This window comes from Zerene cesonia, chromosome 14, assembly GCF_012273895.1.
Source record: "Zerene cesonia ecotype Mississippi chromosome 14, Zerene_cesonia_1.1, whole genome shotgun sequence".
NCBI lineage: Eukaryota > Metazoa > Arthropoda > Insecta > Lepidoptera > Pieridae > Zerene > Zerene cesonia.
In genome coordinates this window covers 4,628,692-4,645,411 of record NC_052115.1, presented here as the reverse complement: position 1 = coordinate 4,645,411, position 16,720 = coordinate 4,628,692, and the positions used below count along the sequence as shown (strand labels likewise).

At 32.2% G+C, this 16,720-nt stretch overlaps 1 protein-coding gene across 5 annotated transcripts in view; it reads left to right on the top strand.

Moving 5' to 3' along the window:
* The window catches only part of LOC119831603 (carbohydrate sulfotransferase 11), a 35,903-nt gene that overhangs the window by 15,642 nt on the left and 3,541 nt on the right, over window positions 1-16,720 (top strand). For all 5 annotated transcript variants that reach the window (XM_038355028.1, XM_038355029.1, XM_038355025.1 and 2 more), the window contains 3 exons: window positions 13,734-13,921; window positions 14,406-14,703; window positions 15,667-15,846. In XM_038355028.1, the coding sequence (XP_038210956.1) occupies window positions 13,734-13,921; window positions 14,406-14,703; window positions 15,667-15,846 (666 nt within the window). The remainder of the gene's footprint in view (window positions 1-13,733; window positions 13,922-14,405; window positions 14,704-15,666; window positions 15,847-16,720) is intronic.

The following is a 16,720-nucleotide window of genomic DNA, read 5'->3' as shown; positions in this document are numbered from 1 at the left end:
ATTCTATGTATAGTTATAGATGACACTGACGATACCATGGCATAATTACTTACTTTACCAATTAATGTTGTAATGTAATAACAACTTCGGTTTACACAATTGAGTTTCACATAGCAATGACTCATATGTTTTATATGAATTTCGTTACGTAATCAAATCCTTTCAATGATGCCTTTTGTCTACAATAAATTAAATAATAGTACCAATTCACCAATACTTTATAGATTTGGAATACAAATTACAGGGGCATTAGACACTTTATGTTATTTTTGAGATGTAAAAAGTATTTATTATGGGAAACATTGGTTGAATATAAAAAGACAATATTTTAAATCGAATACGGCGAAAACGTCATACAAGAATATCAACGTTTGACTACTTTTTCTAGAAATAGAGATACCGCAGCGCTATGTCTAAAACCACAGACCGCTACATCGGTTTGCTTCTTCTGTATATATATATGTACTAGCTGCACGCCCCGGCTCCGCCCGGGTTGTCATTTATCGTAATTAAAATTATTTAAACTATCCTATCTCTCAAGTTGGATCGAACTGCACATGGTGTGCGAATTTTATTATAATCGGTTAAGTGTTTTAGGAGTCCGTTGAGGACAAACATTGTGACACGAGATATATATATATTAAGATATACTTTTTTTTTAACATTTTTAGTTCAATTGCATTGAAGGTCAATAGTTTTTTTTCCTTTTTGGCATTTCCTGATCCGACTTAAGTAAGCGTAAGCTTACAATAAATATACCCGAGCTTTTATACAATTCAGATCTTTATTAATAGGATTTAAATTTTTAAACAAAAATAAAAGATACAATTATCAAACATAAAAAAGTCTGCACAATACTATTTATTTTATGTTGAAAATGAAACTAATTTATACGTGGCAAACCTGTGAGGCGTGTTTGATCTTACAATAAGGGAATTCTAAAAAATGAATCACCATGGAATCGTTTGTGGAATCTGACAGCAGCCGAAGTCTGCACACGGTAAAACGCTTTAATATATATTATTATTTACAAAATTTTCGCCGATAAAATTCGTAAAATAAGTACATCGCCATGCGTGCAAACATCTAAATGGCTATGTTCACGCTAAACAAATAATTTTAAGAATAGCATGAATATTGCGGCTAAATGCATTGCCGTTAAATGTGTCGAATATTATGTTAGTCGATTAACAGGGCGTAAAATTATTACATAAGGGTTAACGAAAATTTTTATTTTATGCTGATATGATTGATATATTGAATTCGTTAGTTTTTTTTATATTTATACTTCAACATATGCAGAGCAAAAACAAAATTAATAATGTATATTTTACCAACGTCTTTTGTTTAGACTAAATCATTCATCCGTCTTAAGAATAATTAATTATACATAAGAACAGAGGCAGATATGGTAATAGATAAATTACTCGCTTAAATATTAGATATATTATGTTAATTTTTTCCGAACTACTTTTAAGTACTATTCATTTTCCAGCCAACATACACTTAGGTACGTACTACGCTTGTGACCAGTTGGTAATATACGTACCGCTATCATGAATGCTTTTCATTACGTTCACATTCTATACTCGTGTAATTATAGTCCAAGCCTATTATTTGTATTGAATCAAAAACAATTTGTCGGCCGCTTTGTCGGGCCTAATAAGTCCACTGTTCGTCATAATGATCCATTGTATCGGTATACGACCGTTACATTGTGAAGATAGCGGGTTTGGAGTCTATGGTTGCAGTTGATATCCTTTGCGGTAAAGGTTTCGGTTGCCTGTAGCGCTATTTTTTATAACTACTGCCTACACAACTGACGATCCCAAATGATAGATTTCTCAATTCATAGCGTAGGTCGGTGCTTTTTTTTATTTTACACGACTGTCGGTCAATATCAACTCATGTTTTAACACGCGTTAAGCAAATAATGAAAAAAATTGCCCTATTATTGATACGTACTATGTACATTGTACGTGTATCTACTTTATACCCATTTTTTGGAATAATTAGGGCAATACAAAACCTTTATACTCGTACCATAAATACTGACAAAAAATTTTTTGGCTTTTACAATGACGCAAAATTAAAAAGAACTGTCATTTTTATCCAAAATAATCTTATTTCAGCTCTTCTCATGAGAATATGTGTATTTCTTGCTAAGATAAATGATAATTTATGTAGGTAATCAGACAAATTTTTACATTAGATATTTATGTTTGTTTGGAACTTTTCTGTATCACTATAATACAACAAGATCAAAACAATTACTGAAATGTTTAACACTTATTTGTAAAATAAGACAATCTGCAATATTTTTATAGACATTGTGATAATGAGCACTATTCAACACGCAAAGGCCTAGTTTTAAAAGTGCCTTTGCAACAAAGGATTCATTCTTAGAAAGTACTATTCAAAGCATCAAAGAATGGCTAATGAAAAGTTTGCGTATTAACCACTAAGCTTCGCATAGCAACTCATCACTTACCCCATTTCTAGAGATCTGGCAAGTTTCTTATAACTCTTTACGAAAGAAATCGAGTAACCTTGTCTATGGTAATTCAATCGGAAATAATTTTGTCACATATAGAAATTTTAATTTTTAGTTTTATAGCATTGAAATGCTTTATAAATCCTGCCTCGTGATCAAATTTTTTCTATTCTATCAAAATTTCTCACATATAGAAATTCTTATAAACATACAATTTTATAAAAAATTTTTAAGATTGTTAGTAGTACATACAGATACATTACATGAATTTGATAAATCTGGGAATATTGTTTATAAGCTATTTTGTTACAAAATATATGATTATTCATTCAACTCTGTCCCGAATGCGCGGATTTCATATATTATTGTGATGTACATATTTCAACAAGTCAATAAACAATTAGAATTTTTGTTTGAATAAAACATAAAGTAAATCTTCACAAACAATATATGTATGTGTAGGCATTAAGTAGGTAAAATGTAATGGATCCCTTATGTAAACCCAAGACACCAAGAACATCCAAGATAAACATCTGTTGTCAATATTTCTGCTACCAATTTGTTAAAACAGATAACAGTAGACTGTTGAGAATCAATCATGCCAGTCTATAAATATTAATAGTAAGAAATCCTTGGATAGCTACATCCCTAACTACGGAAAATAAATCGATCTTTAACCATGATTACCTATTCTAGCATTTTCTTTCTCGGTCTATTTATATTTGTTAGTAGGTAGTTACAATAATCTAAAGTAAGTTTGTACCTAAAGAATAATACAAAAATATGATTATTAATCATACATTGTTAATCCTAAAGCCTCATTGTTAAACAATGAGGCCTTAAAATCTTGAAATATTTGAACACCTGTCAGAACAAAAACATTGAAAATACAATGCCTTTTTGTTTTGTATGTAAAATAAAACTATTGAAATAGCTCTGAAATATAAAATAGATGTTTAAATTTGAGCATCAAACAACAATACATATTTCACCAGCCGTTAGTCCTGACTACTCCCGGGTTGCCCAGGATAAAAAAATTACAAAATAAAATAATCAGTAAGTATGAGCCTTCTTAATGGCATAAAATTCACAATGTTTTCATATATATAATCTTTTCTTTTTATTACATCAGTAGGTATACATATAATCCGTGAAATAGACTTTTATATTATTCGTCACAAATCTCTTTTAATAAAAGCAAGACTAAATATAATTGAATATTTACGAACAATAACTGGAATCTTTTATTGCAAGGGTTGAGATTCAACGCCCACGTTATTCTGAATCTAATGCATAATTTAATATAAGGGATTCGTATACTTGCAAACAAATATACAATGCATAGGTATTATAAATTATAATATATCCTCCTTTCATTAAAAGTATAGGTATGCAATCTTGTAAAATTACGCAATTTGTAATTTTTATAAGATCTAGGTAGATACTCTGTTAAGCTTCCTCACTTCCTTACGTTAATGAAATACGTTATAACATCATTATGTCATTGATAATATTATAATAGTATACGTTATGTAAAACAGTGGTGCTAATTGGAACGAAAGGCCACTATAAGAAGTATGATAAATGACGTAAAGGTATTTGAAAATGTTATCGATTTTTCTCTAAATTCTGTAACAATGAACACAAAACTCTGCATTTCAAATTAAGAAAAAAATCGTATTATACTTATGTATTTTGATACTGTATTGCCAATCTCAAATACATATTAAAACCATAATACGCACGCGTTGTCCAACAATAATAGGTCATGAAAATTCTACGAACAAAACTTCCAACTCTCAAGTTTGAACAAAGCCTGAGTTTCCATAGAGTTAACATATTTCTAGTGCATTTGCAAGGCCGGTGACTACCGCATTGCGTCGTTTTCTCACAATGCACCTAAATAACACTTCTCGTACGCTTAAGACAATAGAACGTGAAACAATCTTAACTTTCATTTACATTCGTGCTTTTAATTCTGAGGAAACTGATCTCCTGCTGTTGTAGTAGTTTCAGAATAGAAACAATTGAATGTAGAACTTATAAGTGTACAATAAATTTTGCACATTGCATGGTTTAACGAAATGTTTAAAGTGATAAAAGTATTGCTTCCTTCATCAATGTGATACAACAAAGGTTTTGTATCTGCAATGGTGGTCAGATGAACATGTTAACAATAAAACATAGAAGATTAGAGATTAGACTAATAGTAACTATGTTCCGTACCGCACTCAATATCGTAAAGTTTAATAAAGAATTTTATAAATTACTAATTACTCGCCCTGGTTCCGAATGAGTAGACATTTAACGTAATTTATATAATATAAACTATCCTCTCTTTTAAAATGGATCAAACTGAACAAGGTGTGCAAATTTGATTAAAGTCGGTTGAGTAGTTTAGGAATCGGGAACAAACAACGGGACACGTAATTTATACTTTTAATATTTTATGAAATAAATACGCGTATATTTTTTATGATAACAAATACAACATACTTTTAGTATAACAACAATAAATTAAACCAAAAGTCGCGTGATTTGTATTTTAATTTTTGAATTTAAAGTCACAAATATACAAAAAAATGTACGCTGTGGTTCAATGCATTTAATAAAACGAGGCGATATTTGCTTCGCTGCATTGATGTGTTTACAATGACTTTATTGTTGGGAAGCAATTAGGGTCAACGAAAGTACGAGAAATAACACAATATAACGGCCATCGAAAATGGTCGGCCGTTCAATCGATTTTTGCGAAATAGCGTTCATAATCGTGATAACAGCGTTGATACGGTAATGTGTTTGCGTTGCGGTACATCGAACATAGTATATATATTTATATTACTTTGTTTATCTCATAAATACTGAAATTTGAATGCAAGATAGTACTTAGTGACTTGGTCCGTAGGTAGAGGAAGCAAATGTAGATAACATTTATTTTAATGTTTGTAAAATGGCGATGGTTTTTTTTTTGTTTTTTGATTTTTTATTAGTTACATTATCTGTACTGGTCGGCTCTTTGGTTTCTGCCGATAAATCGAATGTTAGGTTATTTATTGTAGTGTATTATTTTATTCTATTTATATAGTGTAGCATTCAGAGGTTACGTGAAGTAAATACCTGTGACAAAATTGGTTGAGCAGTTCCAGAGAGAACATTTTACAAACATACATACTATTATGATTTTATCATATTTGTACCAGTGTATATACTATTTCAAACCTTCTAATTTACTCCTGTAGGTTTAGATTCTAAGCAAGCTAAATCCTTATATATGATTTTTGTAAAGCTCCAGTTTGTACATCGTGTATTTGAATTCAATAATAAAAGAAAGTACTACTAAACTAGTACTAAATAGTAAGCAAGTAGTACTAAATCAGTATTTTTGTCGCATATTACTGAGTACGGATATTGATTATCGTTGACCTGCAAGCCTCCTAATGCTCAAACAAAAACAAAAGTCAACATTAGTTTGAGCCCGTTCTCGGGTTTTATACCTACTTAAACACAATATCTTTTGTATGAAAGCTGCAAAAAAAGATTAATACCTACGTACTGTTTTGTAATTGATACAGTATTAAAAGAATAACACTCAAAACACACTGAAAATGCACATTTCAATGGATACATGAAACTGACACATATGCATAGCCGACACTATTCGCTGGCATTAACTGGGCTAACAAAAACTCGGATGCAGCTTTGTTCCAGATCCAAACGAATTTCCATTACAAATGCGAGCAAAGCAATGGATAGCGAGTATCTACACGGCATACGTTAGCTTAATTTGATTTCCTCACGTCACTGTATTTGACGTAAAGATTAATAGGTTTGTGACGTTTGTACAATAAGTTCACAGTTTTCCCGTAATCGGATTTGTTGGGCATAAACTGCTGTTTTAAATATATATTTTTATAATATGTCATTATTTGCCAAGGAAATGTCGCCTGATGTTTCGCTCTGGAGGATGGTAAGCGCTCCTCCGACCATAAACATTTGCAGAGGCCATACTTAAATGGATTTGCTATAAATTGAGGTCTGAAATAAAACCTGTTATTGTAAATAGAAATGTTATATTTTACTAATACAACAATTTTTCAAACTTCACATACTGTGTTAAAACTCCAAAATATTCATATACTCAACATGTCAACCTTGACCTGATGCTTCGTTGGATAGTGGTTAGGAATTTTAGTTGCCTGGCTACAAATCTAGAAGTGCCACATCGGAATTCTGGGATGACTTAGCTATTTACCATATAGCCGATTTTTTCTCCGTTAAGTGGGATCATTCGCCCTTGAAGACTGTGACTGTTCCACGTGATCGTTCACTTTGATATGCACTATGTAACCTTCTACTAGTTTAAGTCCCGATTACTCGTTGCTGCCAAAATTCAATGCATTCAAGACTACGATAGAGTGCTACATTTCTTCGATAAACTTGATTCAAACAACCAATATGTTTAATAGAATATAATATTCAATAATACCACGCCTCAAAGTGATTCATTACTGTGAACAATATCGTGGGTAACTAAAATAGGCGAGCCTTGAAATATGTGATCGCAAAAAATATACACCGGCAATGACGTAACATGAACGAACAGAAATAATTAGACAAGTGACCCATTTCAGTAATTATTTTTGTAATCGTGTAATGAGTGCGAATTCCCACGTCGCAAAATACTTTATAAACTGTAATAGCCATCATAAAGAGCATTTATTCATGGCTATAAACATGATGTAGCTGACTCTCAGGAATGTTTTAGGTATTTTGTTTATATACCTATGTTCAATTACCGTCGACTAGTGGTATCATAGTGCATGACATTGGTTATCAGTCAACAATCATTAGATATGTGAAAATATTATTAGATCATTTATGGCTGTATCATTTATTATTAGATCATGTATGGTGAAGAACTTTATTAGATCATTTATGGCTTTACGGTTGGTAAGTTAGGTTTTGCCTCCGCTGTGTACAAGAAAATATAAAAAATCGATATTAGTATGCAAATATAAAGAGGCAGGGGGAAACTACCCAGACAGCACACGAGCAACCGTCATAGGGGACGACATTTCTTACGTTATATCATTGGTGACTGCTAGCATAATGTATTATTTTCCTTATTTCTTAAATTAGTGGACTATGACAATTTTTACATACATTTACATAATTTGAGTTTAAAACTTCAAGTGGCACAGTGTAATACTTTGAGGTCAGTGGCTTTAATCATCATTCAATTAAGGTAAGCCTTCAGACAAAAAACTCGCTTTTATGAAAGACACGTTCCACTTACTGCCAAGTTCAGAGTCAGTGAGACAAATACGGTAAAAACCGCAAAACCTGTACAGATTGATTCCTATGGCAAGCCTACCTTATAAAATGGCCCTTTTATGAATCTTCGGAATACTCGTTTCTGATTCATGATTTTTTTTTGCTGGTGAATCCAGTTTTTTGGAAGATTTCTTTATACGAACAAACTATACATCAAGTCAATATTTTTTAGACTTTTGTATATTTATACTTTTTAAGTCTTTAATGTTTATTTGAGTAGGATTTCGATATAATAAAACTAATGTCATAATGTATATTATAATACATAGTATATATATATACTTACACACTAGCTTTCTGCTCCTGGCTTCGCCTACGATGTCAAAGGAAAAGATAGATATAACCGGGGTTTTATCCGCATCGCTCGAGTCTCAAACAATCTTTTTACCAATTAACATGTAAATCGGTTCAGTGTTTTGGGAGTAATGAAGACTTTTTTTGCTATTGAACAAAACTAGCCCATACGTGTTACAAAACTTATGTACTGTTTTTTTGTATAAACTTAATAAAACTATTTCTCAATACTAATATATTTGTCGGATAGGACTAGGACGGGCGTAAGACGAGCGGGACGGTCAGAAATTGTCCAGCCGTCTCTGCGACAGAAAGTCTCCTGGGAACTGTACCGCGTTGCAATTTCAAGTGTAAAATTAAGTTAACGGTTAAAGTGATTTTGTCATTTAATTTAAATTTGAATTACAACCGACTTTCAATTTGAAGTAACTTTTATTTCCCTTGCTCGTATCCACTGCCTACAACGCTTGGAAGCATGGCCGAAGACTTTCCCTCCCACCTTCTGTCGATATATTTTACTTTATTACTAGATGTGTGTGTACGTTTTTATCCACGTGCGTTGTAATTATATAGGCTATAGTCTACCTTAATAAATGGACTATGTATCCCAAAAAAAAAATCAATTAGAACCATTATTTCCTAAGTTTGCGCGTTCAAATAAAACAAAAATTTCAACTTGATGTTATGAATCAATACTAATATATAGGTAGATATAAATGTATAAATTTTTTTCAATTTCATTTATTTGTTCAAATGCAATATATTTATTACGATTGAAGGTAAAACTTGCGTGGTGGTGAACCTTGACACTGATCCCACAAACAGCGGCAATTTAAATAGATGTGAATTTTAAGAAATATATAAACGACATGTGTGTCTGTTGTATACATGTTCATAAAACTGCAAATTAAATATTCATTTCATCTGAATCTCATAATATAACGATAGCGCAGATATATTCAGCACTTAGTGCAGAGACAGAAAAATTGTTCGAACACATAATTTTGTTTGATAATTTTATTCTACTACTAATTCTACTATCTAGCCTTTTCTTTCCTTATCTATTTATTATACTCATGTGGTATAACGAATTTTTAAATTAAATTATAGCTCTCTATAATAATAATGTATAAAGTTCGGCACTATATTAAATTGGATATAAATGTGAACTGCAAAATTATTATAATTTTAATGTAACGCTGGCACGCAGGGATAAAGGGATAATCTATCCTGTATGTGTGACCACATTAAATTATACTCGAGGAAAACCTAAATAACCTTGCATATCTATTTATACCAGCCAATAAAGTTGTCTCGTTATTAAGTAATTTAATACGCAGTAATTATACAGTTTTTACAAATTTAGTTATGGGTACCTAACACCTAAAAATAAATGTTATGCAAAATATTTATATTTTTTTATATAAAAGGAGAAACATATACAACATTAGAATGCATCTTAATCATCATTCTTTCACATCGCAGCACAACTTACTAGAAGTATTTCACATGCTTTTTGTGTTTGGGGATAGAAGGCTATAGAATGATATAGGGTATTTATTGCTTCGAACCAACATCGGTACATCGGTACAACATTTAGTAGTATAAAACGAAATTGATTTCAAAGTTTTGGTTATGCACGTGCCACGCTTTATTGCGTGCTCTATATGACAAGGTGAGATGATTTCAATTATTTTTTTGTTTTATATTGTAGTTCAAGGTATGCACAAATAATTAATTGAAACATTGAGTGTATGTTGTATAGTGAGATTATAAGCGGTGCCCCGCGGATTAACCTTCGTCGTACATTATGTCATATAACCTATACTAATATTATAAAGCTGAAGAGTTTGTTTGTTTGAATGCACTAATCTCAGGAACTATAGGTCCGATTTGAAAAATTGAAAAACTAGATATCTCGTTTATTGAGGAAGGCTATAGGCTATATGTGTACCATAAGTGAAGGCGGGGTGGACTGCTAGTATACCATAATTTAGTATATAATCTATATCTATCCCACAAATGGACTATCTAACACTGATCCTAATTATTCAAATCGGATCAGCAGTCCCTGAGATAAACACGCTTAAACAAATAATCTCTTAAGTATAAGTAGGTTACCGTAAGTACGGAATTAAAAATTTCCAATAAAATTGTGGTGTCCCTGCGGTGCCCTTGTCATAGTAATGTAGTCTGTCATAGTAATGTCAAATTCAATTAAATAAGTAATTTATTTATTTAAAACTACGATTTTACACGACAGACGGACGGATGATAACGACCCGGAAAATTTTATCTTCCGAAACACTTCACCTTATCACATAAAAGTACAAAAAGAAATATATAAATCGGCCAAGCCGTTTCGTAAACGAGACAAAATTCAGTCACATTATTGGCAAGTCAAAATTCTTTTCCTTCCTGGCTGTTACGGTCACGTGATAATCCAGTAAAGTGAAGTCCCGTGTCCCCTACTGGGGTATGGGGCAGATGATATACATCTGTTTCACTGATCGATTTTCTTAATGGACAAGTAGGTGATCAGCCTTCTGCGTCCTGCCAGACCGAGACATTTTTTTTTTTATTGTCCCACCGCGAATCGAACCCAGGACCCCTCGGTTCTACGCTCACGCGTTTACCACTGTACCAAGGAGGTGATAATCCAGTGGGTAAGTTAAAAAATATAATACCGTACGATGGGATTGAATTGTGTGCCGTTAGGCATTTTACGTGTTTCATTTGTAAGTACTTCGCATGTCGATAAAGGATTCGTGTTATGAATAGCGATGTGTTTAAACAATCATCAACAATCGACATAATGCACAATATATGATGTATACTATATTCTCATACATGTTTTATATTTATAACCTTCACGTTTTTCAAGCTAGCGTGTGGGTAAGTACTCCCATTCTAATCTAATAAAAACATGATCAAACGAGCATCATTTACCGTAGTGTGATAGACCCACATTTAAGGATTCTGTAGTTATCAAAAACCCCTTTATGGTTTCGCCATAACCGTATGACCGACTGACCATGTTGTAGCTCTTATTGGTTGGAAAAATAGGTTGAATAAAATCTTGAAAGAAACATTTTATGGTACCCTTTTTGTAATGTGAGGATCTTTCAAAAACGTCGGAAGACCGTTTTTCTGTTTAGTACATCGTTTTTGACTTATTTAGTATAGCTGCCTATCAAAATTGAATTATAGTGTCAGTTTTCGATAGATAAGTTTTAGAAGGGCCTCGACCAACTAAGAGGTTGTTGTTAGAAAATCATACGATAGGACCCAGTCTATACATTATAACGAAGTTAAAACAAAATCTATCACACTAGTTTACAAGTTATCGTCGCCCAATTGTGTTATAGACGAAAGTTTTGAATAACTCCATACAAATTTCGTTAGATGGCATAAGGTGTCTGTTGTATCGTGCTTTTGTTTAATTTTCGACCGACGCGCGCTCGTGCGGTTTTGGTCATAGCCCTTCGCTTTTCTTCAATATTTAAGAGAAGAACTTTTGTTTTTATTGTTTATCTTTCTAGTCTTCGTCTGTTTCGTAAGAAACTATAAAAGTCGGTCACGCGTCACGAAGTTTTTTTTTGTATTGATTAAAATACAGCAAGAGAAATAGATAATCTGTGAAAATTTTGGCTTTCTACTTATCTCGGTTCACGCGGTACACTGATTTGACAGACAAACAGAAGGACGGACAACGGAGTGTCAGTAATAAAGTTTCTGTTTTTACGTCCTTTGACTACGGTACCTGATACCGGTGTACCGGAACCGTACCGGAATATTTAATCGTATTGGTTCGAACTACAAGCCAGTCCGGTAATATCTATTTACGTAATTAAATGGCTATAACTGGTAAACAATTGGCTAGTAGTAGTTTATGTAAATTGTCCAAGAATTACAATAGAAGTTAGCATTTCTATCCTATGCTGAACTAAGTAGAGCGAATTATATAATGGTACTTTGCATGTGTTGTTTAGTTTTTTATTATTAACTAAATAGACAAAATTTTATACATAGTTTATCCACACATTCATCCTGCAAAGGTTTTTGTAAAACATCGAAATTTATCTGCTCGTATCATAAATGTCATAATTTTAAAAAGGACTACAAAACAATGAAATAAGTAACGAATGAGGTCCCGGGCTACAGCTAGCAATTTATCGACCAATAAATACTATGTAATTAATTATACAACAAGGAATAATCTTGGATTATCCGGCGATATACATTATCAGTCAGTAATAAATACCTATATTATCGTATATAACCTGTTAATCACAATAAATCATTTTGAATTTGAATCGTTGCTTGTTGTTATCCATAGATATCCCAAGAACGAAGGTTCTCAATTCGACTGAAATTTATTTATTTTTTGGTTTGTTAATCGATAAATCCGTCGGTTTTCAACCGCATGATACGATTATTTTTTGTGTTTGATAGGGAATTGTCGTTTGGACTTGTGTTAGATTTTAGAGTGGTTCGGTCTTCGCAGGGACGTTGCTGACCTTTTTTTGTAGAAAATATACCATAGTATGTACATGATCTCTGAGTTCTATAATTATAGGCTACATACATACAACGTGAGGGGGCGGCGCGAATGACCTTGTATGACCGAGGATATTTTTTTTGTTTCAGCGGTTCACCCAAAAATATTATCAATTTTATTCAAAGAAAAAATTTAACCTGAAAACCTATACTTGGTAATAAATTTTAGCTTATCACAGAAAACAATCTATGAATACATACGTGACATATTATTCTCGAATGGCGTGTTGCATGACAAAAATAAACTATGTATATGAAATTAGTCCACATACTCTCTACGTATAAATGCTACTAGCTTGAAAAAAATTCTTTATTCATTAAGCCCATGAGCCGTAAAAATATAACGCACTTGTTATTTTCAATTTTAAACGATATACGAAACATATTTCAACGTGTTAATATAATTTTAAAACAAATTTCCAATGCTCGGCTTATTTCGATAATTAATAAATATTTTTTATGTGTTACATTGACCTTAAAAATCTTTTCTTCTTTCAAATAAGATTTTAAAACAAGAAAACGTGCATAAATCCATTTGTGTATCAAAGAAATAATGGCTTGCGGTGTGAAATATGGGCACATAAAAGTTTAAAATTCGAATCTTCTTCTCGAGTCTAGAAATTTCAAATTCGATTTTGACTTATGATGGCAACATCGATTTTTTTTTTTATTTATGAAATAAATAATTTATCTGTTAAGTATTGCGTAATATGTAAACTCGATCTCTTTGAATAAAATATTAATATTTTAGCTGTATCTATTATAACAGTATAGTGAAGATCGCCAAAAAACCTCACATCCATACAATGTAATTTGGTGGATGATTGATGTGATCCAAATACCACGATTTAGACAATTGTTCGGACATCATAGAAAAAATAAATAGCTAATAAAACTACGAACTGCTAACAATAGAGACGTCTATTTTACTATGCCTTTAATAATAATTGCTTATCATTAACCAGAACGATTTGAGCACATTTTGTTAGCACGATGAAATTTAGTATTTTTTATTATAATACGTATATAAATATGTATTACTTTGTTTCAGTATGTCTTTGAAAACGGTACTCATTCTGATGGGCTTCTGTCAAAGGAGAAGTTTCTCGAAGTCGGAGCTAGAATGGAGGCTAGAAGAAATTACTTGAGTAGGGAATGCTCGCGACTTGGGTTGGATAGTTCTAGTCAAAAGGCGTCCGCGTGGGAATATCTCGTCAATCGACAGTACCACGTTATATGGTAAGATATATGACACATAATGGTCGTTTCATAATCTTTGAATAACGTTACCAACTAAGATAGTGCTGTCTCTTTCTAATGATTAATTATCTTCTAACTTTTACTACATCTTTAAACGCACACGGAGCAATTAAATTAGAAAATTCACTAGAGAGTGCACTTTGCTTTGTGATCGTCATTACACACACAAATTTATATCATCTTACATTACTTGGGTTACCACAGATAATTAATAGAACTTTTCTTTATCATCACATTTCTTATAAGAGTTTTTGTTTTGGCATCCATATAAATAAATCATAATAAAGATTTTCGTGACGACATGTTTTAAATATTTAAACATGACATTATATTATATTGTGCATAGATAATGAATATTAAAATATAGACCTGCAATTAATTGCAACATTTACAAAACTTTATTGCAATTACTACTTCTCGGCCGACAATTTCTATAAGCATTAAATCGAGATATTTCTCACAGGTGTAACATATTCAAAGCGGCATCGACCTCATGGATGTACAACTTCAACTTGATGGCAAATTACACAGCGGCGTTTTTAAATAGATCCAAAGAGGTGCCCTTGGAACTAGCAAGGAAGAGGTACGCGAGACCAACTGTTGAGATGTTAAGAAAGGCCCAAGCGGACTCGCTTACGTTCCTTATAGTGAGGCACCCGTTAGAAAGACTGGCTTCAGCGTACAATGATAAGATCGTTCATGCGTGGCCAATGTCCTTTCACGACAAGATGGGGCAGAGGATTGTAAAGAGGTATAGAAAGGTAAGCTATTTCAATTTGCATTTATATTTGTTTAGTAATCGACAGAAAATAAAGCTCTAGAGGTTGCACATACTAGATACTTATATTGAAAATTATTCTTACATTTGATAAAAGGCTTAATCTGATTTGTATTGTTATATTTTAAATTTATGATTGTATAATTAGAATCATTATTATTATATACATACCGGATCAAATATTTATGTGCAAAAAAATTTTCTATAGATGTAAATAACGATGTCAATTATATACGCTTGCTACCTTAGACCGAGAAATATAACTCAATATGCTAAGATTTAACAAAGGAATCGATGTCTAAGGAGAGGCGCTTTATTTTCATCGATAATTGAGAACCTCCGTGTTTTGGATAAGCTCAAGTCAATAAACAAACCTACAGCCAGCTTCTTCAAGTCGAAATAGCTCTCGTATTCTAACAGTTATTTTAAGTATATTCTCGGTATTGTAAACGACACGACTGTTTCAAAGACCATAAAATTATCTTGAATCTGTCTTGTTGGAATTGCAATTTGCGTGTACATGGCCATTTTTTTATTTAACGACTTTCTGTCGTGAGGATTTCGTGGTCAGATAAAGTGTAGTTGTTGCAATTTATTTTTATGTTCTATTTTCCTATGCTACCTTAAAACAATGTCATACGTATTATATCTCCAAATATACTTTTGTGTGTAACGGTTAGAATGAAAATTATCATTATGATCAACCTATCCCTTTTCTATCAACCGTTCGTACTGCCGGGAAAATGTGCTGTTATAGACTACCTACAATAGGAAAAATTGATGCTATGTGTTTTTGATGCCTTGTATTTAAAGATACATGTAAACTGTTATATCAACTATGTATCTTTCTAATTACAAAATATTGACTTAATATATGTTATATTAACGTATGTTTTACTTTAGATGATGCCAACTAATGTTCTTTCTTTGCTTATTCATTCCACAGGCAACAGATTCAAATCCAGCGCCAACAGAGCGGTATCCAGTCTTCGAGGAGTTCGTCTCGTATATATTGGACGAAGCGAGGGCGAAGCGAACCCTGGACATGCACTGGACTCCCTACACGAACTTTTGCACGCCATGCAAATTTAACTTCGACGTCATTCTTAAATTTGAGACCCTTGACGTAAGTGAATTAAATATTTATTCAAGAAAATTCATTTATCTTAATCCCCCGATATCAATAAAGAAACGTCGGTCTGGTAGAGTACAGAACGCTAACCATCTAATCTTTATGTATATAATTTACGTGTCATTTTGTTTCACTAAACTACATTACCGATTATAATCAAATTTGCACACCGTATGTAATTTAATCCAACTTAAAAGGTGGGATAGTTTACGACTACCCGGGCGGAGCCGGCGCGTGAAGCTAGTCCTATAAAAAGTCAGTAAAACGGCTGATAAATTTACTTAAATCCAGAGGACACGAAACTTCAATTTATGACTATCGTTGATTTAATCAAGAGACCATATTTTTTGTTTATCATTATAACATCGATAAAAATCATTGAATGTTAGCAGTAAAAATATCAGGGGAAAAACCTACGAAAGCAAATCAAATAATCGTTACGGACCAATTTTTTATTCGTTCGACATTCTTTCGGCAAATAAAATAACGATGTGTACATTCATACTGTAGAGGGTCAATACACATCGTGGTTAGAAATGATGAAGGTTTTAAATATATGTAATGCTATCATAACCTGTTTTTTATAGTTTTTGTTGGAGTTTTTATGTGAGATCATGTATTTACCTAAAGTGAAAATTCGTAAGACCTTAAAATAATAACGCATACTGTTGTGTATGTAATGAAAAGTTTTCTTAGATCATAGATCATAATGATATCGACGACGATGGATAGTAACAACATAGTTCGCCTCTGTTTAATTGAGATTAAATAGACGATAATTGTACGTTCGATAAACGTACGATCGGTACGTACGATCAAAAGCGATGTAAAATATGTAATATAAATTTAATATAATTCCTTACATATT